This window comes from Drosophila subpulchrella, chromosome 2L (assembly GCF_014743375.2).
Source record: "Drosophila subpulchrella strain 33 F10 #4 breed RU33 chromosome 2L, RU_Dsub_v1.1 Primary Assembly, whole genome shotgun sequence".
Taxonomy (NCBI): domain Eukaryota; kingdom Metazoa; phylum Arthropoda; class Insecta; order Diptera; family Drosophilidae; genus Drosophila; species Drosophila subpulchrella.
The window spans coordinates 7,295,678-7,320,627 of record NC_050610.1 but is presented as its reverse complement, the minus strand read 5'-3'; the positions used below and the strand labels follow the sequence as shown (position 1 = coordinate 7,320,627).

Below are 24,950 nucleotides of genomic sequence, written 5' to 3'. Positions count from 1 at the left end.
GTGCAGTTACCGCACAATGCTGCAACTAATGGGAAGGAAGTAATCGAAAGTGGGTACGCCAAGATACTGAGCTACTGTAATGAGTTCCTTTCACTGCACTCCTTGCAGCGAAGGGAAAGCGAAACAAGGCGCTACAAATTACGCGGCCAACGCTGCGTATGCGTTACGTGGAATGCGATGAGCCGAAAGCAGCGCAGTCGGCAGAAGCAGCAGCTTTTGATGAATGAAAGTCAACCCTCTGGCACACACACCCGCAACACTGATGCCAACGCCGACGTCGCTGCCACCGAGCAATTTGCGCGGTAGCTGGCTATATTTCGAATTTGATTTCGATTTAGTTTCTAGTACTGTTTTACAAACCGACGAGTCAGGTTCTACTGCCGCAGAGCCGACCAGACCAGATCGGGATAAGAATCGGAATCGGTGTGTGGGATCACTGCCTGATCAGTAGTCAGTGTCTATATCGCCGCGTGCTCGGGACAACGCGCTCCTCCGATCCTCCGCCACTCGACTCGGGCTCGTGCCTGAAGGGTTCTTCAATCCGTCGGGAGTTTTACCCAGCCAGCGTCTCATGTGAATGCTTTTGATTGTAAGTGCTCGGATGATTACTAGCAGATGAATACAATTAAACTATATATCCGCAATTGGAAAGAAAATAGACATGACAGACATTTTATCTGAAACAGAAACGACCGTGCTTTAAATATTATATTGTGAAATCTTTCAATGGACCAATGGTCTTACATTTATGGTTCTTTTTTCAATATTTGCATTTGCTTCTAAGTGAGTGTCGAGAGGAAACAATTTGTTGACCGCATACAATGATGCAGCTGATTTACTACCCTGTAAACAAGCGAATTGATGGTTTACAAATTTTGAAAACAATATTATTGTGTTTAATCATGTTTGTTAGAAAACTATTTACAACATTCAATTGATTTCTTTAAGCACTTAAGTGTAAAACAGTTAAAATTAATTATTATTTTGGCCATTTTATTTCTAAATTTAAACATGGACATGTTTCCAATATCTCACAAAGGATAAGATGCCTTCTGCTCATCCATCCATGTTATTTACATGCCATCGTATCGATTAACTCTTCTTAAGAGCCGAGAGAGAAGCGTGAATAATTTCCGATTTATAATGCTGATAAGATTCTGAACAACCTCGCAACCTTGGTGGACATCCCACCCAATTTGCATTGGCGGAGGCGTGTCAGACGGTTTTTGTATTTTTCGCTTTCTTTTTCTTATTTTTAGCGCACAATGAATATTGGCTCGATGCACCGAAAATAGTTTTATCTGTCCTCTCGCGATAATAAAGAGAAAAGACTGCGACTAGTAAGCACATAAGTTTAAGGATATGCATTATTATTAAGCCATAAGGCGGCCAACATTTATGATCTTTCTTCGCGCCTTGCCAATTTTCTCACCTAAATAAAACACGGTTATAAACTGGCGCGTGGAAAACAATTCAAAAAATTGGCAATAAATGACCGTTCGAATCGAGAATGAATCAGTTTGATCTTAACTATAGTTTATGATAACCCACGTGCTGCTTGCGCTTTTAACTCTTCGTTTTGCGGAACCATAGTCATCTTGATAAGGTAAAAATTGATGGAAATGCCGACCTACAGCTTGAGATAGTCAGACATTCAGTCTATAGATTATGGCAACAATGATAGTCGGATGAGCGGAGATTAAAGCGTCATGTACCAATGCATATTTATGTATGAGGGTATAATACTTATACTATTTATAATATAATACATATAAATATGTCGAAGTACATTTTTAATCATCTTAAACCAGCTGAAGGTATTTGTTTATAAAGTAACAGATTTTGATTTCGCACCTCAGATTATTTTTCTTTAAGTTGGGCTTCTTTAAGAAACCGCATTAGAATTTGTTAGTTCAAAATCAAAACTTTCCACGTTTATTTCTGATTATTGCTTGCCCAACGTTCAAAATTTAACAGTCATAAAATTGTTCTCATGTCATTTTGGTTTGGTAATAAATTCGTTGGAGTAAATTTAAGTTTTTCCACGGAAATGCACATAAATCCATAAAAACAAGCGTTGTCTTAACATCAACCTAATAAATGATGATAATATCTTTTATAACACAAATATATTAATGATTTTTAGTTGGGTTAAGTTCAGCTTAAACTGGTTTTGCTCAGTCACTTTTTAATAAATTTCCCCACATCGAAGACAAGTGGGTGGGTGTATTTGTCTGACCCAACCCCCGCGAGATGCAAATCAATTTGCATATACAATGAATTGGCTGCCCTCTGAATTAAGTTTGCATTGCATTAATTAGCTGGCTAGTAAAAGTACTCCTATGTTATATAAGTCATAGTCTTGCGCGTTAATTAGTATTCATCTCTGGATATATATTTGTGTTTGACTATCAACAATAACAAACTTGTAGGTACGGCATTTGTGATCATATAAACGTTCTGCCAATCAAATATGGCAAAGAAATGGTTTCCGTAAATACCAAGAAAAAATTCTGAAATAGAATATAAAATGATTTATTCAAATCTCTGTGTAATAGTTATAGTTAACGATCACAGGTCCAGTCAATTAGAGCTTCACGCTTTGCAACATCGCTAATAAAGACAAGTTCAAGTTCACCCAGGAGCACGCTAGGGTTAATGCTAAAGTGGGTTTCAAATTTCCAGTTAATTATGATGGTTTGTCAATCGGCGGTCTAGTTTCCGTTTGGTGTGAAACCCATCCTTTTGTCAATGAACTTGAATGATCAATAAAACTTCCGCTGCAATTAAAATGCAAAGCAACTGCGACACCATTTTAACAAGTTACATATATTTACATAGGGGGCGCAATTTCTGCCTACGGCTATATGTAAACAGACTCACTCACGGTCAAGTTCAAAATAGAAAAATGTGAATAAATAACAATACATAAATGTGCACAAAGACAATTCAATTAAAGTCAAACGCGGCTTAGTAAATAAATTAGTGCACAAGTGCAACTGCATTCCAAGTGAAATGTAGTGTTCCACTCAAGTTCCGCTATGTCTATTAAATTGAATTCTTATCTGTACAGCCATCTTCTCACCCGATTCAATTACAAGTGGCGAAATTAAACGGTCCGCAAATTAAACGATTGAGATAAACACCTTTTAGTTTAAATGCTTTGATACGGCCCACTGCACCCACTAAATACAACCAAATGTTTTTCCATCAATGAAAAGCCCAACCACCTGTCCCCCGATATCACACAACATACGACCTGGGCACATGCCAATCATCCATTCAGAATCGGTTTCAGTTTCAGTTTCTGGACTGTTCTGTTCTGTTCTGTAGTTACATCAATTAGGCGAACCGCAGATACAGATACCGACCACCGACCGAACCGAGAACGTCGGACACATAATGGCATTATCATCGCGTCGGTCTGCCAAAGGGTGTGGAGCACCCAGACAATTGTGATCGGTGATCTCATTGCCGAGGGTGAAGCTGCAAGAGCTGAAAGGCAGTTGATATGGGAAATACCCTACATACATTTTTGAAATGTAAGGAGAGTCTATGATGTACTAAAGATGGCCAAAAATAGATCTGTGGCCCTTACTCTTTTTTATGATTTTGAAACTAGACTTTTTAATACGATATAAAATTATTATAATTTAAACTTCCTAACGATTTGAATTTAAACATATTATTGAGACAGTTAATTTTGATTACCCTTATTTTTGAGATTGTGTATCAAAGGTATTTCAAACCTACCTAGTGCATTAATATAAAAAAAGTTACCACTTAACACTAACTAGAGAATTTCGTTGAAATTATTCTGTCTTTTGACCCAATCCCTAGACCTTCATTCTATTTTAAATAACTAAATATCACAGTCACTTGTTTAGTCACCTCTATAATTTATTTCTACTAAACTACTACTACATGTCTATTGCCATCTCAATCTCTCACTGTCTCCTCGTCAATTGTTATACAATTGGCTAAACAATTTCGAAGTGCAAAGATTTCTTGATTAATCCCGAATCGCAAGTGGCAAATTCCAATTGAGAGGATATTTTAACGACCATGATGTAAGCGGTGTCAACTTGGAACAGTTTTTAAAGTAGGGATCGGAATCTATCTGATCTGTCTAGAATCTTGATCATTGATCACCGTCTCCTCGCTTGTTACCCTTGCACCCAGTTAAGACATTAAATTTGTTTTCATTATTCGATCGTTTATGTAAATTTATTAGTTTGACACGTTTCCCAGCCACAATGCTTCGATTAATTGAGCTGCAGTCTTCTAGGAATCTGCTTCTGTTTATCTCTTATTGTTTGTCGCTTTTAGCACATTTGTGCATAATGGGAAAACGTGTCAATGCTAAATGAGTGCTAATAGCCAGCGCAAAATTCTTAATTGCTCTGCAATGTTTGAGTTTCGTTTGTTAGAACTACTGGCATCAAGCTGTCGCTTCCGCCCTTTACTCTCGCAAAGTGTTCTGAAAAATATTCCGAAATAAGTCCAACACTGAACAACATCCGTCCGGCTTCGCGTCAAAAGTAACACCCCTCGGAGAACGGAGGTCAGAGGTTGGGGGTGAGCATAAATCACAAAAGCCCAGCTGCCTGACTTCTCGTTTTGGGGTTGTAATATCAGTCGTCGATCGCTGGTCGCCCGGTGAAGAGGAAACGCTACTGTTCAACCCCTTGTAGACTTCTGTTCAGGCTGAAACTAGTTTCATATAGAAAACTTGAAATAATAAGCGTTGAGCTTTCTGCTAGGTGTTGAGCTAGGACAATCGGCTGGTCCAGGTACTCTTTCAGGTAACAATTTCTAAGAAACTTTTCGAAAACCAAAATATACCCCAAAATAATAAAAGCTTACGAGTCACAGTACTGATATTAATAAGGATGATATATTAAGGATTGTTATTTATGGAAATGTATTTTTATCTTCAGGACACCCCTTACTATCTGATCGGATATTTTGGAGGCAGAGGATCGGCTTGGGCGAAGCATCGACTGGTAATCGCACGCGAAAGTGCGTGAGGAGGGTTTCCGGCAGGATCCAGGGTTCTCCAGACCCTAACCGTCACCATGACGCGACCCAAGCAGGATGGCGGCAAGTTCAAGTCGTTCATGCAGGAGAATGTCCTTACCATGGCCACCGTCATCGGTGTGTTCGTGGGAGGACTCATCGGCTTCATCATCAAAAACAGCACGGGCGAGTGGTCCAAGCGAGAGATCATGTACATTTCTTTTCCCGGAGAGATTTTCTTGCGGTGAGTGATAGAAAACTGCGTGATTTGGCGAAGAGAAGGTGTCATAGTCAGCCATTAAGAAGATCCGAATGATTAATTTTAACTTGTACACATTTCTTTGTAACTGCCTTATAACGTTAACCCTCTATGATAAAATATACTTTTCAGAATGCTGAAATGTTTGATTGTCCCTCTTTTGGTATCGTCAATCACCAGCGCCATTGGTGGCCTCGATCTTAGCATGTCCAGCAAGATTGCTACCAGGTGAGTTCGCAAAACCATAGCTACCACTGCAAACCTAACTGTAATACCCATTACCGAACTTATTAGAGCCATCACATACTACTTTGTGACCACCATATCGGCCGTAATTCTGGGCATTTGTCTGGTGACCACACTGCGTCCCGGCCAGGGAGCCAAGATTGTGGAGACCCAGACGGAGAGCATCGATAAGGCATCCAAGGTGCTCACCCCAGACACGCTGATGGATCTGGTGCGGTATGTGGGAATCTGCCGATAGCCGAAACCGCAATATGATTCATTTTATCTCTCCCAATAGAAACATGTTTACGGACAACATCATTCAGTCCACCATGTTCCAGGTAAGTCTCTCACATAAGGCGCATCGGTCATACGCACTGTTGAACAGCGATTTAAGGGAAGACCAACCACGGTAGCAATTATTCAATTCTTTGCGGTTTGGCCGGATTTTGATTGAAATAAAGCGCGACACATAATCAAAACTGACATGATAGGGATACCACAATTTCAATTACAATCCAGATTCAAGTAGGGGGATTTCACACAAGTGTTCGCGGTGTGAGTGAGTGTCAGTGCTTAAATTTCAATTATCGCATGTGCGGCGAGAATCCGCAGAGAGTGAGAGGGAAACGGTCCTATCAACACGGTTTAGGAGGCCCCAGACGCAAATTGAATCAAAGTACTTAGCCCGGGCAGATCTGTGGACATTGTACCTTCATAATTATATGCACGTATGTACGTGTGTATGTTGATGTAGGTAGGCAGCCGAATGAATATTCATGCGCCCAATTAGATTATTGTTGACTCAATGAGGGAAAATAACAGACAAAACAAATTTTCAGTAATCCAGATTCCACTTTTTATGATGCTAGCGTGGAGAAACACAACAAAGTGTCAACGGATGTGCAGAAACATGATTCCGAATATCCCTAGTTGAAAAGAATTATAATCAGATATTGATATACATAGGGTTCTTGCAAAGTATGTTAGCATTAACTTTCTTATTATTATCAAATATGACGTGAATGAGTTAAATATTTCTAAATGTAATTTCAAAACAATACTTAATCTATTTACACCTACTCTATTTTAGCACCGCACAGAGATCTATGAGAACACTAGCATTAGCCCAGCCCGTAAGTTCTTGTATTGTAAACTCATTACGAAACTTATTTCTATGTTTCCTATACAGAACCCATGGAAAACTGGGAGTTCAAGTCTGCTCAGCGGGAGGGCTCCAATGTTCTGGGCCTTGTGATGTTCAGTGTAATCCTGGGTACCACCATTGGCAGAATGCGTGAGAAGGGACAATTGCTGCAGGACTTCTTCACCACCCTGAGCGAGGCAATGATGACCATCACATCGTGGGTAATTTGGTAAGTGGAGATTAATTTACATGAAGATCAGAATCTAATAGTGTAATTATTTAGGATTTCTCCGCTGGGAGTGGCCTTCTTAATAGCCGCCAAGATCATTGAGATGGAGTCGATAGCAGCGACCATTCAATCGTTGGGATGGTATTTCATAACAGTTATGATAGGTTTATTCCTGCATGGTTTTGGTAAGTATACCTTACCGTCAGTAAATTATTCTTAATAAAGTTTCTAGGCATTATTATAACCTAACTCTTTCCTTCAGGTACTATTGCTGTGATCTTCTTCTTGGGCACGCGACGTCTTCCCTACCGGTATATCGCAAAGCTAAGTCAGGTCCTAGCCACTGCTTTTGGAACGGGTTCTAGCTCAGCCACCATGCCACTGACTATCAAATGTCTGGACAACATGGGCATCGATCCGCGAGTCACTCGCTTCGTCATCCCCGTGGGCGCCACCATCAACATGGACGGAACAGCCCTCTATGAGGCTGTGGCCGCTCTGTTCATCGCCCAATATCGTGAGATGAGCTACTCCTTCGGCACCATTGTGGCCGTAAGCATAACGGCTACGGCAGCCTCGATCGGAGCTGCTGGAATCCCACAGGCCGGACTCGTCACCATGGTCATGGTGCTGGACACTGTGGGCTTGGAACCGAAGGATGTGTCCCTCATCATAGCCGTCGATTGGCTACTGTAAGACGGCGACAAACAAGTCATGAGGTATTATTAAAGATTATACTTATTTCTAGGGATCGCTTCCGCACCACCATCAATGTGATGTGTGATGCTCTGGGCACTATTTTGGTTAATCATCTGTCGAAGAACGATCTGGCCAGCGTGGATAGGGTGAGTGGTCTTTTAACTTTACTTAATCCCACAATTTCTTATAAATTTATTTGTCCTCCAGCTGAATGCCGAGCCCCATGAGCTCCTCGAGCTGGGACCCAATGGCCACGAGATGAAGGAATGAAGGCAGTCTTCGCTTGGCGCCTATAACCGCAAACGATGAGTGGACATGTCCCGGCTGTGGGCCTGCTTCCACATCCTCCCCAGCAACGATAGCGATAGCGACGACTACGACGACGATGAGGACTTTTAAGGATCGTCGCTGGGTGTTATCGCATCGATGCTGAGGCGGAGTCATCACGTTTGTTTGCGGATTATTTTGGGTGACCAAGTCGCTTCCAATTTCCAGATTGATCATTTTGATGCAGCTCCTCCGGCAGAGGCTAGAGTTCTGCCAGAGTACGAGTACTAAGCCAGCAACGAATTTAAGTGACACATTCGTTAACTAGTTTGTTTTTCCCAAAATTTAAGATCAAAAAGCGAGAACAGAAATAAGATTTAAGATGAAAAAAAAAACAACATTTATCGTCTAAATTAGGGATACTTTCAAGGTGTAAATAATTTTTAAATATAATTATATTAAATTGAGTTCAAATTTGCATTACATTCTCCCTTATGGATAGTATTACAATCGAAGAGTAAAAATTAGTTCATTTCCAAAAAAAACAATCCCAACTTTGAGCAATTGCATTTGATTAGGTCGCAAATTGTTGAGATTCGTATCTAGTATTTGTTAAACATTATTCTACAACTTTTTGACATAGCAAAGCAAAACAAAATAATTTAAGAAGACAATTTAAAAATAGAAAAAAGATTAATTACCACACTAACAATAAATAACCAAGACCAATTCAAATCGAATCAGAATTTCAAATGTCGTTACAAGTTCGTGTTCATAGTTGAGCTTTGTAAATACTTAATAGCTTAAGTATACATACATAAATCTTTATGAAAATATTTATATTTAAAGCGTGGAAATCGAATTCTTGAATGACAATAATAGAGTGCTACAATCACACATACAGTCAATTTATACAAGTAACAAATTATTTATAACATACTATTTAATTACAAATAAATTAGGTCACACCTTTCCAAAAAATCCACAAAACAATCAATAAAATGGATTAAAAAACATTTGCCATGCTTTCCGCCAAAAAGGAGAATTTTTTAGGTTACGAATCATTAAAATGTTTGTAGTTGTGCGTAGTCTAAATATATGTTTACTAATAAAACTTTATGAATATTAAATAAACTTGTCAAGTATTTTAATTGAAAGCTTGTTGGCACTTAGAGAATGGGATTTTTTATTTCATTTTTTTTTATTTTCATACCATTTAAAGGGTATTATTCTCTTTGAGAGGTAATGATTCTCAGACAATTCTCAAAGAAAGACTTTAAAACTGTGAACATGGTTTGATATGCATTGTATCGATGGTTCTTAAATAAGTTGAAGCTTTTGAAGCTTACAATTATTTCAAATAGAGCTTTTAGTATGATAAAGGATTTAAAGGGTGCTAGAAAATATGAAAACTTAGGGAAATAAGAAATTAAATAAATATAAATACATTTAAACACGAGAATTAAAGCTAGTTTTGGAAAGCCGATTTTTTAATACCTTGAAGACTTAACGACCTATTTCACGTTTTAATATGCGTTCAAGCTTCAGATCAACATTATAATAAAATTTACTATATCTCATCTTAACACATTTTAATTTTTAGGAAAAAAATTACTTGTAAGAAACAAGTCTTAATATGACATAATAGTTGTCCAAGGTTATCAATGAATATTTATAAATATATGGTTACTCCTTCAATCAATGAAGGCAGTTAAATATACGAGCCCATAAAGTATACATAAAATATATTGCATATATTTTTGATCAGCATCAGTAGACGAGTCGGTCTAACAAACATGTCTGTCCGTTTGTACGCCAAAAGTCAAAATTCTTTTTTGCATTGCAGGTAGTATACATATAAGTCGGATCGAGACGGATCGGACAAATAACTCCTAGAGCTCCCATAGGAATGATAAAAAATAATGAACCAAATTTAAAAAAAAGCTCCGGTGTTTTTTGATACATTATCTTCGGCTCTTGGAAATATCATTTTTTTAATATTTCCGAATATAAAATGTAATTTTTATCATATAGCTAGGAAGTTAACTTATTTTCTTGTTTACAATGTTTATACATTGTTTAATTTTAAAAGTAGGTTGGCAATCGCTTTGCATTATTTTAAATTACTAAAAATTTGCGGACTTCCGTTGTACTTTAAATTTGTTCCCCCTTTGATCTATTTAGGGCCCCATCTGCATGTACTTCTGTTTCCCTGCCATTTTGAAACCCTTCTCCAAAAAGTAACTGCCCCTAAAAAGGCAGCAACCCAACACAAAGCTCAACAAATATAAAATTGGGGACCATCGAAAGGGGACAGAATGCCAGTAGAGCAAGGAAATGCAGGCAGGTCGTCAAAACAAGCAAATATAATAAAATAAAACAAAGAAGAAACAAATGGAAAATATATTCCGATGACTTTTCAACTTTTTCTTTACTCAGCTTCACTAGCTTCCAGCAAAAAGATATGATTTATTGTATTTTGCATATGAAATATGGGAAATTGAGTTTTCTCCAAGAAACGAAAGTTTAGCTCAGTATTCTTTTTGAGCCTTTACCAACCAAAATTCTCGACTTCACTTTTTTGACAGCACTAACGATAGGAAAAACAAACATTTTGGAAAAAGGCTTGAATATTTGAATTTAGCAAGATAAGCCCCCTAAATTCTCCGTTAGTTTATTGCCAAAACTATGTCCCAAAGCTAAGCTACTTTAGACCATCGTCAGCCATGCTTGAGAATGCTGTCAATAAGGAACGTCCCATTTATAAGGACATCCAGTGCCTCACAGACGCCCAGCTGTCCCTCATGTGCAAGAGCCATGACATCTTCACAGGTCCAATAACCTTTCGAAATCGGCGATTCGTGGAGCGCGAACTCCATATAGCGATTATTGAGGAGCGGGCCAAGTACCGGGCCCATCAGCAGTTCGCCCGGGAGTGCAATTTGCAGAATTTTAGAAACAACCAGCAAGTTCGGCCGCCCCAAGAGCACTACGGTATAGTGAACGCACTTCCCCAAAACACCCAGCTGAACCATGTACCACGGACTTACTGGCCAACTCCTGGATTATTCAATTTGCACGGACCTGTGCCGTCCAGCAGTAATTTCCAAAATCGGGGAAACCGTCCGGATCCCATTCTCGAGCCACGTCGGTACATCACTTGGCGGCAGCAAAATAGCTGGCCCAACCATACCAGAACTAAAACCAAGACCAAGATCCTAGGCTTCAACATGCCCTTTTCGCTGGAGGCGGCCTTGGATTTCAGTTCAAGATTGAGCAGCACTATCAAGCGTTTTCGGGGTGGCGGCGAGGAGGATATGTTTCAGCAAGAGTCAGCTGAAAAAGAGCATGAGAAAAATAAGATAGTTGAGCGGTATCAAGAAGGGCATGAAATATTATTTCATGATAGTTCTCAGGATGAATATCAGGATGATTACGAAGAGCAGTCCCAAGAAGATTATAGCGAAGAAGCGCCAATAGCAGCACGGGAGGTTCTTGAACGGGACACGCTCTCCGAAAGTTCAGAGGACGAAGGCCAGCAGCGGGATAGTGGGAAGAAGAAACTACCAACCCAGGACCCCTATGTCCTTCCATGTCCCTACAACTTCCGAGAACTGCAGAGACCGGTCGACGGTGCGGATGCGGAATCTCACAGCGAACTATGCGATTACCTGAGTTTCATCAGCATGTCAAGTGTTTATCACGAGTTCACCAGCCAAGTGCCGATGGCCAGGACTGAACCGGCTGTGGATTCCAAGCCCCGTTCCCGCTGGTGGTGGCCGCTCAGGGCGACGGCGGGGGACGAACGGATTCCCGAGGCGGAGCGGACCACGGAGCAGGATCTCTTGCAGGAGCGCGAGCTGAAGACCATCAACTATCTGAGCGATGCTTCGGCGCGGCTGGATGACGGAATGCTGGAGCTGATGGGCAGGGTGGAGCTGCGCGACGACAGCGATGAGGAGGGAGTGGTGGAGGACCAACAAGGTTCACTGAGAGCCCGATCCTCCGCCGGATTCCTCCGCCACATCTTCCGCCTGCTATGCTGCGATCATGATGGAAAACTCGATGCGGAAAAGCTGCGCTGCACCTTCTGCTGCTGCTGCATGGCCTTCGGTGTCTACGTGGCCTTTAAAATGTTACGATAGTGATTCAGTGACCATCTCATTGCAGACTCGAATGTTTGGTATTTGTCCATCAGTATTCTGAAAATAATGCATATCTCAGTTGGTAGAAAGATGCAAGTTGAGTTTGAAGTAGTGTGCCTCCAGTCTTCGTAAGCAGCTGCCTTTGTTTTCTTACGTCGAGATACGCACTATGTTCTCAATACATAATTAAGTACATATATCTAAATATTTTCAGTTCTTACAAAGTTGGCATTTTCTTGGTATTTTACGTAGATCCCAAGAATTCATTTGTATTAATATTTATCATTTCCCTCTTCATCATTTTGAGTTGACTGCGCCAGTAACTAGGACATTTATGACATAATATTACATCTAGAGTGGCTTCAATTTGCAAGCAGATGGCTCCTCGTTGAAGAAGGAGAAATTACGTGGCCTTTTGCGCCACGTGTTTCCATCTAGCCAAGTCGTTGCTTGCTGGCCAAAATCCCATTTTCGAGTTGAAACGGAAATGAAACTGTAATTATATTTATGGCGCCCTCAGAAGGAGCTAAGCGCCCAGTTGCTTCTTTGAGGTGTCCTTTTAAAAATTGCATGCATAAATCTGAGGTCTTAAAGTTTACAAATTATAAAAACATGCATTTGTTTATTAAATGGGTGGCACTTCGATAGTTTAAGCTGGAAACACGGAAAACAAGTAACTGAAAAAGTTATTTCAAATATATATCAAAACAATAGGACAGTATTTAAACTTTGATTTATTTGTAATTTCTAATTTGTTTTTGAATAAAAAACTACTTGACTTTTGGCTACCAAAGGTATGGTAATTTTCTAAAATGTAAACCAATTTGTTTGGCCCAATTGCAAGTGAGGAAATCTCATTGCCCTTCCACCCGAGCGCAAACTTAATGACTTTCGGCCATTTGCCAGACTCAAATCTTCTTGCTGGACCCCGTTGCCATTGCAGTTTGCTTTCAAGCTCCTGGGTCGTGGTGCCATTTGCTGGCGGAGAGTGGTCATAAATCTTCTTAAATGTCGCAAATCAACACAGCAGGCCAAATCTCAGAACCAACTGCAATATCTAATTTACACAGGTAAATGCGGACGGTAATCCCCCAACCAATTCCCTCAGTTTGTCCCTCTAAATGGCAAGTCTACACAGAAGAAAATTTCACTCAATTAAAAGCTCATTGAACTAAAGTTCCTTAAGTAGATTTACTTTTGCAATAAATTTGTCATTAATAAGGGACATAAACCGCATTACTCAAGTTTGCCCACTCAGATGGGAAACTCTTCTTCGGCGCCCAGCTAAGCAAACCAAATGTAATCAAATGCAATTGGCGTGACCGAAAACCCAAGCCGGGGAAGGCTATAAATAAAAGTTTGGCCATAAAACCACAAAGAGACATAAAATGGGCATAACAAATTTAAATGGCATAAACAATTGGCAACAAAGTAACCTCTCCTGCCAACCTCTCCAAAGTGAACTATAATACAGATCGCATGGTTTTTGACTTTGGCCAAATCGCAGACTCGCATCGAGTATAAATCTGCGGCTATAAAACGAGACAAGACTCGATTGGCGGGTTGGGCCATACAAATTGAGACACTCGGTGGATTGGGCAGAACTCTCAGTTTGTCTTTATGCCAATTCAATTTACCGGCAAATCGCTGCGCTGCAAAGCCCCCCAAATTTCGGTGGGGTCTCCAGGAAATAAACATAAAACGCCAGCGAAATGCGGCCATTTAATTTATACGCTGGCAGCATTAAATGGCATTTTAATTTCTATGGAAGTCGTAAAAAGTCCTGAAAAGTATTTCTCCTCCCCCCCGTTTTCATATTTATGTCTATAAATTTATTTTGCACTTTTCCATTTCTCAATTGCGTGCAAAAGATTTTTACATTTAATTCAATTTGGCATCTAATGGATGGGGCGGTTGGCTGAAAGTGGGTGCTTTCCCCGGGGGGATGTGCTGGGCCATGGCTTACCAACTGGGCGTGGCCATGTCTGTTTTGCAGTCGTTGCGTGAAATATGGACCTGACTACTTAGCAGTCTCATCTCCATCTCCCCAAAAACTGAAGTCCGGTGGATGCCCGGGCTAAATTACCGCTACAAATTTGCGCTACTTTGATGGCAGCCACCTCCTCGTCCACCTCGTTTTCCCGAGGAGTCAAGGATTCAAGGTTTCCGAATGCCCGGCCATGTCATACAAAATTTATTCGCCCTACGTGCCTCAGCCGCAAATCTTCGCTTCGTCCAGAGGGTCAAGTAATTTCGTCCCATTGGTGTGCAGATCTGGGCTAGTTTGGGTCACTCCAAGTGGAAGTTGCTAATGGTTTCCATAAGGAAAAGGGGGTCCAACTCATGGTTCGTTGAGTGAGCTTTGGCCAAACTCCCAAAGATGAAGTTTGAGTTCGAACCCCATTCAGATAAAAATCACTGCCTTAAATAAAGTATCGTATGGGTAATCCTGTATTGATGTATTTTAGTGGATAAATTGTAATGTTACCATAGAAACAAAAGATTATATCCCATAGCTAACTTAAAAACCATCTAGTGGAATCCAATTTGTTTACAACTAAAGTTTGTTAAACATTTTAGTTTTGCTGTAATGGCCAGAAGGATCTCGAAGAATATTTAAAAAATTAAAAAAGTATTCAAAAGGCGTTCCCCTATTGTTTCGAATACGCTAAAAACATATGCAAAGTTAACTCAATTTTTCCGCCGCAAACTTTTGCAACTGAGAACGATAAAAGCTGCTACACATTCGCAGCCATTTTGAAAGCCACTTTAACCAGAAAAAGTTGCCAGCATCTTTGGCCTAATGAACGAAACTCCAAACAAGCAAAACTAAACTGCGCGACTGCCAGAGGAAAATGTTGTTTCCAACATTGGCTGTACGGCTTGGTAGGGTGGGGAAAACTAGGGATTTTCCTAACCCCTTGGGGCGAAAATGCAATTTTGTAATTGACTCACAATCAGTCGTGCGGAAGTTGTTTAGCTATGCAATATGGCTGCCAAATGCGACAAACGGATGCAATTTGTGAAATATGCACGAAATAAGACGATAAAGACGCTCAAGTAGGTGGGGCATGCACCAGTCTCGCCCAGGCAACCCCATTCCCACAGAGATTGAAATGTCAATCCGTTTATGGGAGTGAGACATGTCCCTGTCCGTGTTTCTGCTCCTGTCTCTCCGCTCGAGTGGAACATGTTTGTCAGCTAGTTTTCGATGCGATTTTTTCTACCTATTGGTAATGGGATTTTGGGGTATTTTACTTTTTCCACGTATTAAAAATTAACAAGAAAATAAAGATTAAACAAAATATTTATAAATATAGCACTTAAAGATTATTCTTGGGTTTAGCGGCGGTTTCTAGAGTTAGTTATCTGTTTGAAAAACTAACTAAAATCAAATCCGTTTTCTCAATGTAGGTAATTTATTTAAAAGAGAAACAATAACATAAAGCAATAACTTAGTTCGAAATTAGGTTAACCGGGAGCTAACTCTTATACAGACGCTTAAGAAAATTCAATTTCACTAACAAAGACTGTATCTGTCCGATAAATGAAAGCAGGTACTGTTTAATAATTTTAAATAGATTTGTAATTGGATTTCTGAATTGAAACAAATATTTTGTAACGGACACTAAATCATAACTTATAGATGTTAACCTTAACTTCATTAAGATATTTTAATATATGTTCAACTAATTTTTTGCATCATCTCACCATTTCTTTATCACATGCTAAATAAGCACAGTGATAGGTATCTTGTCAGTTGGTATTAGGAAATCGGCATTTCCCTTTCAGCCTGCAGTTGTGCCACAGAATGTTGCCGAAATGTCCGTTTGTCGCCCACATGTCTCGCGCCCGAGTGCCGCTGACAGATGTTCCACCTTTGGACAGGAAGCGGGCTGCGGAGACAAACTGTTTGGCTTCGCCGGGAACCTGGAGGCCGACCTATGTAATAGTTTTTATGTGCGGTTTTCGCTTGAATCCCTGCCTCTACCCTGCCATAAACGAACAATTTGTGTAATGCATTTGGTGAATGATGAGGTGGGCAGGAGAGTTTGCAGAACGGGTTTGCTGACTGGGGGCGACGGGTTTTTGTGGGTCCATGTCCGGGAAGGAAGTCGTTCTATGCAGCTTCATTTTTTATGCTCACAGTTTTCCGAAAGTTGTGGAAAACTTTGCTTATAAAATGTTTACATATCGACATTTGTGGCGGCTTTGCCGACCATACAAGGGCAGGTATGTTGGCAAACAGTCCGGTTCATAGCCGTGTAACGCATTTTCTAAATTCTTACTCAAATAAGTGCCAAGATCTTTTGGATGTTTTGCGGTTTGGGTTTTCACTACAGCTATTTGGTTATGACACGCTCTGTACGTTGGACATGTGGCCAGAAATATCTTAACTGATACATATGTAACTCCTTGTGGTTTTGATTTCTTATTTTTTACAATGTATCGTCTTTATCTGATATTGATGGAATTTTATATAAATAATAACAGGAAACAGATATAAAAAATGCTAATATATTCCCCTTTATTTATGTCTCTTAAAGTTTTTAAACGTAAGCTTTGTTGACTACAAAGCAAACAGATTTTGGTCGTATCAAAGACGGCATAAAGAGGGCTAAATTTGTTGCTCAATCTGTTCACAATTATTTATACATCCTTTCATCCGCCAATCAAGTTGAACAAACTTTTACCAACTGGATACCAAACAAAACAAATAACATTTCTTACACCATTTTTCTAATTATTAAATAAAGGCCAAATAGAGAGCGACTTTTTTAATACCCTAAAAACACAAAAGAACCGAGCGAGATTAAACTGCTAAGTTACAAATGTACTATAGTACTATAGTAACCATAGTTATCGGTTAACCCCAAGCTTTCTATACCTTTTACGCCTGATTTTTCTGTAACTCCAAAATTAGACCATCATATAATAGGGTATATAATGAATTCTTCAACCCGTCTACAGGCCCGCAGTAACAAATGTTTTCTTTTTCTTATTTTTTAATGCAAATATCAACAATTAATTTGGAGGCGAAATATGCGCAGTCTCGCAGAAAAATAAATAAACGCCCAGAAACAGAGGTGCAGGCTAAAAGTTGAGGAGGAAAATTACAAAAAGCAAAGTAAACAACAGGGGCAAGGTGGAAAAATGTGGGAGCAGTCCTGGCAATTAAAGTTGAGACTTGTGAGGCGGATCCAAAACCAGATGAGCAGGTGGCGGAATCTAAGACCTCCATTCTGAGGGAGCAGGTGGCATAATGAAGTCGATTGGAAGTTGAGTTCCCTTGAGCTGGAATAATTTGTTTTAATGTTTATGTTTACGCCCTAGGAAAATGCAAAGTAGCTAGAAAATTAACGATAACATTATTATGTTTGCTACTAAATATGAAATTCAAACAGCTAGAATTCATGCCACGGCACACATGGCGCATACTTGACATGGAATTTAAAAGCTCCTTAAGGAGAAGAAAAATAATTAAGAGCACTTAGGGCCGTTTAATATTTGGGGTTCAAAGAAAGATTGAAGGTTCCGGGCTGAGCCTGAATATTTTATTGGGCCTTCTTCTCCTTAGTCATCCTAAGAACTTTAAACTTTGATCAGAGCCCAAATTATCGAACCGCATCATTGGCCATCATGTCCGGCCATCGGCGTAGCCTGCTTCATTCAACAAGCCACTTTAATGGCCACCCAGAGCCCTTCGTTTTCATCTTGCTTTCATTTACATGTCCTGTGGAGCATCCGAACTTCTCCCCGACTCCTCCAGTATCTGTCAGATGTATTTGATTGATTTGTTGGGCAATTTGCCACCGCCTGTTGTTCGCTGGCGTTTGTCTTCGCTCCCAGACCACTTGAATCAGTTTTCTGCCACATTCATGCATGATTTATGTTTGAACATATAAAGCTGCCACTTACGTAGTTGGGGAAAATAAACTTGGACAGCAAGTTGGGTCCGCCATCTCGAACCTGTTCTCCCATTAAGTCGCCCTTTGAACTGGGTCTCTGGCCAAAATGTCTGTCGCGGATCTAGGGTTAAATCAATCAATGACTTAATGGCTTGTTGTGAATATATTCCCACGGCCAATCTATCAAGTGTCACTTCTGGCGATAATTGGATTAATAAATTACTCGCGAACTGCTTAATAAGGCTGCAAATCAAAACAAATCTAATTATTGTTTTTCTCATAGTATGGCCTTTAGATACATTCGAATAAAATGTAATTTCAGCTGTTTGTCATCACTTGAGGACACCTTCGATTTTCAATACAATTATAATAAGTTAGCGCATAAAGATGTGCTAATAGATTTTATTTTAGATGCCCTTCTTGATTTTAAAATATCTTTTATTTACCCTTTATACAGAACTTTATCTTCTTTTTTCCAGTAATCTTACATGTATAGGTAGTCAAACAGTTTCAAGGTAAAAGGGTATATTTCTCCAATTGATGGTTCGTAATTATGGCCAGCTGAATAACGAGTCGTATGCGTAATAACAGCATTAATTAATTCTGGAAAGCCGACTCCAGTTTATGGCAGACATTTGGGTAAACACAGCTGGGCTAATTGATGGTGGGCGACATTTTCCTTTGATCTGATTGCCTATTTTCCTGGTTTTCCTTTCTAACTTTTCCCACTTTGTATATGTGTGGACAAACAAAGACTGGGCAACCAAGACGTGATTGATTGAGTTTCTGTTTTTGTGGCGAGAAGGCCTTCAGTGAATGGATCAATGGTTCTGTTTAGTTCACTGCCATGCTCATGCTCGTGTACCCCTATAGTAGGTTGTAATAAAGTCAATTCGGTCAGTGGAAAACCAATTGGTTTCTCAGATTGCGGTTAAAGCAGTTGATATTTTCTTTACTGGGAATTTCAACTGCTTTTTAATGAAATGATTTAACGAGAACGATAGCTAAGAGTCTATATGTTGTAGTTGATATTGTAAAGTGCTGAAGGAATAATATAAAGTTAATTATTTCCAGGTCTAGTAAGCAATGACTCTTTGAGAAGTTAGGCCCCTTAACTTTTGCCAGCACATAACTCATTCAACGACTCGATCAAACACGATAAACATCTAATACACTGCTTTCAAAAATTTCCTTTTTTCAAGAAACGATCGAACAATCCTGGTCACAAGATGCACATCCCAGAGGTGGACATGTGGAAAGTGTCCCAGAGCAGCCGGATACACCGACTCTCAATCTTCAATTGCGACAAGCCCGGACTGAAAGTGCTGGATTATGCGGCCGTGCGAGGAGTTGATTCGTTCTACTTGGACTGCCAGAACTACAGGGATTACTTTAAGGATCCGTACTGCCGGGTCCACAAGCCCCCGCGGTTCAATTCGTATGGAGGCAGGTGTGGTGTAAAGTTGGACCCCGACGTTGAGCTCCTTACCATGCCGACCTCGTGGGGCATCGATCGCCAGCCCATCGTCTATCCGATCGAGTACCACTCCGATATGGCCCTTGGCAGACGGGACTGCGATCACATAAAGGCCTTTTGTTCCCGAGCCGAGAGCCTGAGTTTCAAGCGATAGGATCGTCAAATAGTACGGATTTCCATTGTTGCTACCTCATTACCAGTTTAAATACAGTTTCCAGCACTGCAAAATGAAGAGCTTTGTTTGATTTTTGGATAATCAGCTTTATTCATTATTCATTCATTCATTCATTATTGATTTATTTATATGAACTTTTTCTTGGCACTAAGATTGATAAAATTATTAAAAATACAGGGATGACTTTATAAATATGATTGCTTATCAAGGCTTTTCTCACGTTTCTCCTGAATCATTTGAAATCGCCTATTGTTTGTTTCGACCGTCTGTCAGTCTGAATCTGTCAATCTGTCACTATATATCATATATCCACCTGCATCTGTTGGTTTCCATCTGTTCGGTTGCACTTTTCACCCGCCTGCTGGCGTGCAAATTGATAATGAATTTAATTCCCCTGCACACACATTCGCATACAATGGCGGGGAAAGCGGAAAATGGAAGAGGAAAAGCCGGGGAAGGCGGGAAAAGGAAACATGGCGACAGCACTGCCAACATGTGATGTAAGCGACAAGTGAACTTTGTCTGTTGTCGGAAAATCTAATAACCGACAGCGAGCAAACACACAATAACACGCTTTTCCAGCTACCGTGGCAGTCGCTGTGTATTGCCGGGTTTTAATTTGCGTCGGGACCTGCATACTAAGTGGTGGCCAGCCGCAGTGGTATCGAAGGATACCAGCGTAGGACTGATTGAATTGAGGGGGCGGAACGGGGCGTGGCAGTTCCAGTTTATCCGACACGGAGTCATTGCCCTCTCATCCCGCTGGCAGATTAAGCATCCGCCGTGTGTGCGAGCCCGTGAGAAATACACCAAATGCATTTTAGCGGGTGCCGGATTTGAAGCCTATTATCATTGGCAAGGTCAACTGTATAATATTGTTTCTGGCAACTCAATTTCCATAAGCATAAATCAAAACACGGCTGCAGTTCATTTGCATAGCCCCGGGAACAACAGAACGAAAATATCCCCAAAATTTGTTTAAAAATCTATTTCAACTTTGCAGACAAATCAAATCTTCGGCGAGAACGGAAAGCGTCAGAAACTTTACTACTGCTTGAAAGTTTTATTTTGTGGAGTACAATAGATGGCCGTCCACAGAGGGCATTAGTTGGTTATCCAAATAACCATCTTATTAAAAGTGTCATTAATGATTGATGAAATTTATACAAGCTTCTCGGCATTCCCTACGTGAATTAAAATAGTTTAGAGTCTTATCGCACCCTCCATAGGTAAAGCTAACACAATCTCCGCCCTTGTAGGTCCAGGCGGGAAAAGCGGCCCTGCACATCCCGGTGACAGAAAATTGAGACGCAATGCTAATAGAAGGCTTTAAGATTTGTACCTTTGTGGGGACCAATGCGAACGGAAAGGGTCAATGTGGAAAGAGTCACAAGTGCGAGGGCAGTCAAAATAGTTTTGAAGTTCATTTTGTACCGTTTACTTCTGTTTGCTGCGATTTACTAAATAATCGAGTTGCTGTGGCTTAAGTTAAAACTAACTTACAATTCACGAGAGCAAGTAATTAAATTAAAGTGTTATAAGTAAGGCAATTTGAAAAGGTTGTATAATAGTTTCAGATTGTTGTTAGCCATAGACCTATGACGAACTTGGCAAATTATATAAATTTAACATACAAAAAACATTTTTAACCCTTTTTTCTTTTTTATTTTGTGGAGTACAATAGATGGCCTTCCACAGAGGGCATCAGTTGGTTATCCAAATAACCATCTTATTAAAAGTACCATTAATTAAGGATGTAATTTATACAAGCTACTATGCATTCCCTACGTGAATTAAAATAGTTTAGAGTCTTATCGCACCCTCCATAGGTAAAGCTAACACATTGTCCGCCCTTGTAGGTCCAGGCGGGAAAAGCGGCCCTGCACATCCCGGTGACAGAAGGAGGAGCGTCACACTTTTCTACAAAGGTAAAAATTGAGACGCAATGCTAATAGAAGGCTTTAAGATTTGTACCTTTGTGGGGACCAATGCGAACGGAAAGGGTCAATGTGGAAAGAGTCACAAGTGCGAGGACAGTCAAAATAATTTTGAAGTTCATTTTGTACCGTTTACTTCTGTTTGCTGCGAGCTACTAAATAATCGAGTTGCTGTGGCTTAAGTTAAAACTAACTTACAATTCACGAGAGCAAGTAATTAAATTAAAGTGTTATAAGTAATGCAATTTGAAAAGGTTGTATAATAGTTTCAGATTGTTGTTAGCCATAGACCTATGACGAACTGGGCAATTATATAAATTTAAAATACAAAAAACATTTTTAACCCTTTTTTCTTTTGGGGAACGTATTTGACTTTCATGTTTAACTTATATTTCAAATACGTTTTGTAATGAGTGCCTCCGATAAGGATGTTTTGGTAATTTTGTAACTTAAGAAGCTACTTCGCAATGATACTTAAACAAAAATAAACTCAATGTACCTTTACGTTCACCTTAAGGGATGGCTACATTTTGGGAAGTCCTTTATCCTTTAGCTGCCTTACGAATGATACAAATGTTAGCTTCGGCGTTTTTTGACATTATCTTCTACTCTTAAGAATATCACCTTAAAATATTTAGGAATTTCGAAATATCACATTAAAAAAAAACATATAGCTGTTATAGGAACGATCGGATAATTAACAAGAAATAACTGTAGCTTCGTTACGAAACATATGCAATAAAAATCGGACTTTTATATCATACACCCTCTCCTGGTGGACAGTGATAGCTGCCATAGGAAGAATCTCAAAATGTTTGTCAAAATAATACAAAAATCGTAATATTTTGATTTCGGCAAAATATATACGATAGTAAATTAAAATGTAACATTATTTTAATATTTCTTTGGATATTATCTAATTTTCTAAAAACAGGACTGCCCTTTATATGCATAGCTCCCATAGGAACGACCTGCAAGGGAATGTTTCATTATATTTTGGGAGGGAATGGAAAGCTCGAAAGTTTTATTTTGTGGAGTAAAATAGACGGCCGCCCACAGAGGGCATAGTAGTTATCCATACAAAATTGTATAATTTATACAAGATGTATAGCATTCCTCAGGTGAATTAAAATAGTTTGGAGTCTTATAACACCCTCCATAGGTAAAGCTAACACATTGTCCGCCCTTGAAGGTCCAGGCAGGAATAGAGGCCTTGCATATCCCGGTGACAGAAGGAGGAGCGCCACACTTTTCTACAAAGGTAAAAATTGAGACGCAATGCTAATAGAAGACTTTAAAATTTGTACCTGTGATGGGACCAATACGTTGGGAAAGGGTCAATGTGGAAAGAGTCACAAGTGCGAGGGCAGTCAAAATAGTTTTGAAGTTCATTTTGTACCGTTTTGTTCTGTTTGCTGCGAGCTACTAAATAATCGAGTTGCTGTGGCTTAAGTTAAAACTAACTTACAATTCATGAGAACAAGTAATTCAATTGATGTGTTAAATTTGAAACACTTTGAAAAGGTTATATAATAGTTTCAGATTGTCGAGTGCCTCGACTATCAGATACCCGTTACTCAGCTAAAGGGACAAAGGGGAAATAGAAATATGCAAGCAGAAAAACTTGATTGAAATGCGCCACCTACCAGCGAGCTCAATATATGGTTTAAGCCTTATGGCCGTTAGAGTGGGCGTGGCAAACCTTTTTTTTGGGTCAATCGATAGGTATAGACGATACTAATACATTTCAGTTAAAATTTTTTTCTAGCATGAAAATTTTGCTCGCTACAGTTTTAGGCGGTTTGTGGGCGTTAGAGTGGGCGTGGCACCTTGTTGAAACAAACTTGCGCTGCGCAAGAGCTCAAATCCCAATAGCCTAGCTCTTATAGTTTCCGAGATCTCAGTGTTCATACGGACAGACGGACATGGCTAGATCGACTCGGCTAGTGATCCTGATCAAGAATATATATACTTTATGGGGTCGGAAACGTTTCCTTCTGCCCGTTACATACTTTCCGACGAATCTAGTACTACCATATCGTACACACACTTTGTCACTTCGTGGACTGCACCCACAGTGATAGCTGCTATAGGATGAATCGAAACATTTTTTTCAAAATAAAACAAAAATGGTTATATTTAATTTTTGGCAAAATATATGCGATAGCAAATCGAAATATAACATTATCATAATATTTTTGTGAGTATTATTTTATTTTTTAAAAACCGGTAAGCCCTTTATATATTATGCTCCCATAGGAACGACCTGCAAGGGTATATAAACTTCGGCTTTCCGAAGTTAGCTTCCTATCTTGTTTCATCATATTTTGGGCGAGAATGGAAATTGTCAGAAACTTAACGGCAGCTCGAAAGTTTTATTTTGTGGAATACAACAGACGTCCGTCCTTGGAGGGCATTAAAGGGTTTTCCATATAAAATTTGTCCTTAGCTCAAACATTGCTCTTTGCACTCCGACTCCAGTTCGAATATATTTTGCGTGCTGTAACATCCTCCGTAGGTGAAGGACTCGCATTTTAGCTGCTTCTTGATGAAGTGCCACATTTGAAACGATGCCTTGCAGGGTCCAGTTTGACTGGGCACATCATCGCAATTCCCTTGGAAATTGTGAACGAAGTCATCCAACAGTTCCCGCAATTATCAAACATTTCAACTTACGCGCATTGTACGCCCAGATCCCAGCCACAAACAAAAACGAAACAAAGATCAATCCATACAGAAATTTCATTGTAGATTCTTTTAAATTTCGCCTTGATTACTTTTGATTACTTTGGCAGGGCAGAAGTCGGACGACCGAGTTACTCAGTGAACTTAACCTCGCCCAAACCCATGCACAGTGTTTCGCAGTCGCCTCCATTATCGAAGAAATTCTCCGTTCTGTTGCAACCACCCCAGTGGAACATGATGCACTCCTTGAGGCTGCTGGAGTAGAACCACCTAGCTTTATAATGCTTACAGGGTCCCGTCAGCGTAGGCCTCTTGTCACACTTTGCTTGGGGGAAGCTTGAGAATATTAAATGAATTCCAAGTATAATCAAATGGTTCTAACCCTTCAGACCGTCCGAGAATCCAAGAGACAGCAATGCGATCGCTATGGCAAGCCAAAGTATTTTTTGACCCATGATGCTCTATAGGTGAGGGAAAAAGATTTGCCAAAATTTCAAGAGAATAAAGGTGTTTATCATCGCTTAGATAAGCGAATCAAATTACCAAATCATTTCAAATTTAACGCGAGTGGAAGAGATTTGTTTTTATTATTATTTATATTATAAACAAGTAGCGGGTATAAATAAGAAATATTTATACCCGTTACTCGTAGAGTAAAAGGGTATACTAGATTCGTCGGAAAGTATGTAACAGGCAGAAGGAAGCGTTTCCGACCCCATAAAGTATATATATTCTTGATCAGGATCACTAGCCGAGTCGATCTAGCCATGTCCGTCT

The 24,950-nt window shown here is 39.8% G+C and overlaps 6 protein-coding genes across 7 annotated transcripts; 3 read left to right on the top strand and 3 right to left on the bottom strand.

The window, feature by feature from the left end:
- Window positions 1-341: 341 nt before the first annotated feature.
- Window positions 342-8,861, top strand: LOC119547070 (excitatory amino acid transporter 1). The gene is made up of 11 exons (XM_037853755.1): window positions 342-589; window positions 4,941-5,263; window positions 5,411-5,506; window positions 5,573-5,740; window positions 5,802-5,844; window positions 6,597-6,639; window positions 6,696-6,879; window positions 6,934-7,064; window positions 7,142-7,571; window positions 7,628-7,724; window positions 7,786-8,861. The coding sequence occupies exons 2-11, from the start codon at window positions 5,079-5,081 to the stop codon at window positions 7,846-7,848; spliced, it is 1,440 nt and encodes a 479-aa protein (XP_037709683.1). The 5' UTR covers window positions 342-589; window positions 4,941-5,078; the 3' UTR covers window positions 7,849-8,861.
- Window positions 8,862-10,414: 1,553 nt separating this feature from the next.
- LOC119547227 lies at window positions 10,415-12,210 on the top strand. The gene has a single exon (XM_037853988.1). The coding sequence runs from the start codon at window positions 10,572-10,574 to the stop codon at window positions 11,988-11,990; it is 1,419 nt and encodes a 472-aa protein (XP_037709916.1). The 5' UTR covers window positions 10,415-10,571; the 3' UTR covers window positions 11,991-12,210.
- A 6,812-nt stretch (window positions 12,211-19,022) lies between these two features.
- Window positions 19,023-19,608, top strand: LOC119547885. Its single transcript, XM_037854923.1, has one exon. The coding sequence runs from the start codon at window positions 19,129-19,131 to the stop codon at window positions 19,528-19,530; it is 402 nt and encodes a 133-aa protein (XP_037710851.1). The 5' UTR covers window positions 19,023-19,128; the 3' UTR covers window positions 19,531-19,608.
- Window positions 19,609-21,210: 1,602 nt separating this feature from the next.
- Window positions 21,211-21,676, bottom strand: LOC119547536 (PI-actitoxin-Aeq3c-like). Its single transcript, XM_037854432.1, has 2 exons — window positions 21,526-21,676; window positions 21,211-21,471 (listed from the first exon to the last, which is right to left on the bottom strand). The coding sequence occupies exons 1-2, from the start codon at window positions 21,608-21,610 to the stop codon at window positions 21,296-21,298; spliced, it is 261 nt and encodes an 86-aa protein (XP_037710360.1). The 5' UTR covers window positions 21,611-21,676; the 3' UTR covers window positions 21,211-21,295.
- An 822-nt stretch (window positions 21,677-22,498) lies between these two features.
- Window positions 22,499-22,946, bottom strand: LOC119548158 (kunitz-type protease inhibitor 2-like). Its single transcript, XM_037855261.1, has 2 exons — window positions 22,796-22,946; window positions 22,499-22,741 (listed from the first exon to the last, which is right to left on the bottom strand). The coding sequence occupies exons 1-2, from the start codon at window positions 22,878-22,880 to the stop codon at window positions 22,560-22,562; spliced, it is 267 nt and encodes an 88-aa protein (XP_037711189.1). The 5' UTR covers window positions 22,881-22,946; the 3' UTR covers window positions 22,499-22,559.
- An 863-nt stretch (window positions 22,947-23,809) lies between these two features.
- On the bottom strand, window positions 23,810-24,669 carry LOC119548047 (PI-actitoxin-Aeq3c). 2 transcript variants are annotated; one of them, XM_037855128.1, is made up of 3 exons: window positions 24,556-24,669; window positions 24,165-24,498; window positions 23,810-24,103 (listed from the first exon to the last, which is right to left on the bottom strand). In XM_037855128.1, the coding sequence occupies exons 2-3, from the start codon at window positions 24,232-24,234 to the stop codon at window positions 23,934-23,936; spliced, it is 240 nt and encodes a 79-aa protein (XP_037711056.1). In that variant the 5' UTR covers window positions 24,235-24,498; window positions 24,556-24,669; the 3' UTR covers window positions 23,810-23,933. The 2 variants fall into 2 exon arrangements, with proteins under 2 accessions (XP_037711056.1, XP_037711055.1); XM_037855127.1 differs by lacking the exon at window positions 23,810-24,103 and having other exon boundaries at window positions 24,241-24,498.
- Between the last annotated feature and the right edge of the window lie 281 nt (window positions 24,670-24,950).